This window comes from Mus pahari, chromosome 18 (genome assembly GCF_900095145.1).
Source record: "Mus pahari chromosome 18, PAHARI_EIJ_v1.1, whole genome shotgun sequence".
NCBI classification, from domain to species: domain Eukaryota; kingdom Metazoa; phylum Chordata; class Mammalia; order Rodentia; family Muridae; genus Mus; species Mus pahari.
Genome location: NC_034607.1, coordinates 1,864,523 through 1,865,923, shown reverse-complemented (window position 1 = coordinate 1,865,923; position 1,401 = coordinate 1,864,523). Strand labels below are relative to the sequence as shown.

At 53.4% G+C, this 1,401-nt stretch overlaps 1 protein-coding gene across 1 annotated transcript in view; it reads right to left on the bottom strand.

The window, feature by feature from the left end:
• Positions 1-1,401, bottom strand: part of Vps52 (VPS52 subunit of GARP complex) — a 9,761-nt gene that overhangs the window by 1,195 nt on the left and 7,165 nt on the right. Inside the window, exons 15-18 of the mRNA XM_029531563.1 lie at positions 1,319-1,398; positions 1,093-1,158; positions 343-454; positions 25-143 (exon numbers count right to left, since the gene is read on the bottom strand). Of these exons, the coding sequence (XP_029387423.1) occupies positions 25-143; positions 343-454; positions 1,093-1,158; positions 1,319-1,398 (377 nt within the window). The remainder of the gene's footprint in view (positions 1-24; positions 144-342; positions 455-1,092; positions 1,159-1,318; positions 1,399-1,401) is intronic.

The window sequence follows — 1,401 nt, the reverse complement described above, 5'->3', positions numbered from 1 at the left end:
AAAGGGCTGGGAGTGGCCGGTCACCTGGATGATGCTGGTCCCATTTCGGAAGTTGGTGAAACTCCGCATTACATCCTGACTCAGGGACTCCACTGACGCCTTCCAGGAACTACCAAAGCCACGGATCAGCTGAGTGACTCGGGCTGACCGCCAGAGGAAAAGGTGTGTCAGGGAGCAAAAAGGCCTGGTGACAGGGCAAGGCACAGCTGTGCTCACCATCAAGGCTGGCTTGCTTGTTATTCTTCCAGCCAAGGCTTCCCTGCTGCGTTGCCTCCCCTGTGACCCACACACCCCACTGTCCCTAATTCCCACTACCCACTGCACCAGGACAACATCACATACCTTCCTCCCCTCGGAGCCGCTCAGCCTGCCCACGCTCAATCAAGGCTTCAGCCTCCTTCACGAATGCCACCAGACCCCCGAAGGGGGGAGACAGCAACTCCTCAATGAACTCCTAGAGAGAAGAGCAAGCCCACACAGGGTCAGACTCCTGGGAGCAAAGGACCCCCATTCTGGACAGTGACATCTAATGACGCAGCAGACAGCGGCCTCTGTGAGCCTTCCACCTTAGGTGGTGATGTCACAAGGTGCAGGGGATGTCCTCAAGGATTTCCTCCAGAACCAAGAACCAATAAGCTGGCCCATCAGGGAGCAGTGCTGGCCACAGGTCCCCAGAACACAAGCTGGAAGAAGGAAGAAAGGAGCCCNCTCCTAGAAGTTGTGACCTCTGATCTCCATGAGCTTCAGATGTGCCTGTGTGAGCTTACATGCGTGTTCATACAAACAGTTCCCTGCAAAGCAGAATGCACATACACACAAAGCTACAGTGCATGCACACACATACACACAGGGCTATACTGCATGCACACACATACACACAGGGCTACAGTGCACACACACATACACACACATAGCTATAGTACACATACAAGCATACATAAATAACTATAGTTTTATTTTGCTTCTAAGCTATTAGTACCTTGAAAAAGTTAAATGAAACAGACCAGCAACAAGGCAGTGGGTTGTAATCATGACTGCACACGGAGGTCAGTCCAACAGCATCTCAGACTTCCTGCCCCACCCAGGCCCTACCTGTGTCCGAGCATTGAGCAGCTGCTGGAAACTCTCCACCTCTTTGCTGTCGTCAGCAGCCCGCTCCTAAGGAAGACAAGAGGAGCCAGGAGCTTGGGAACCTTCCCTGTCACCAGCTCTTCCCCTTCATTCCACACTGCTGACACTGCCAAGATCCAGGGGTAAAGCTCTGAGCTCAGGCAGAGCTCACAAGCTGTAGGGACTCCTGTGGGAGGAGCAGCGTTACCATCAGCACCCCGAGCATCATGTCATAGTTGTTGATCAGAAACACAAGCTGCTCCTTCCTGGAGGAGAACTCTGCAGCCACTC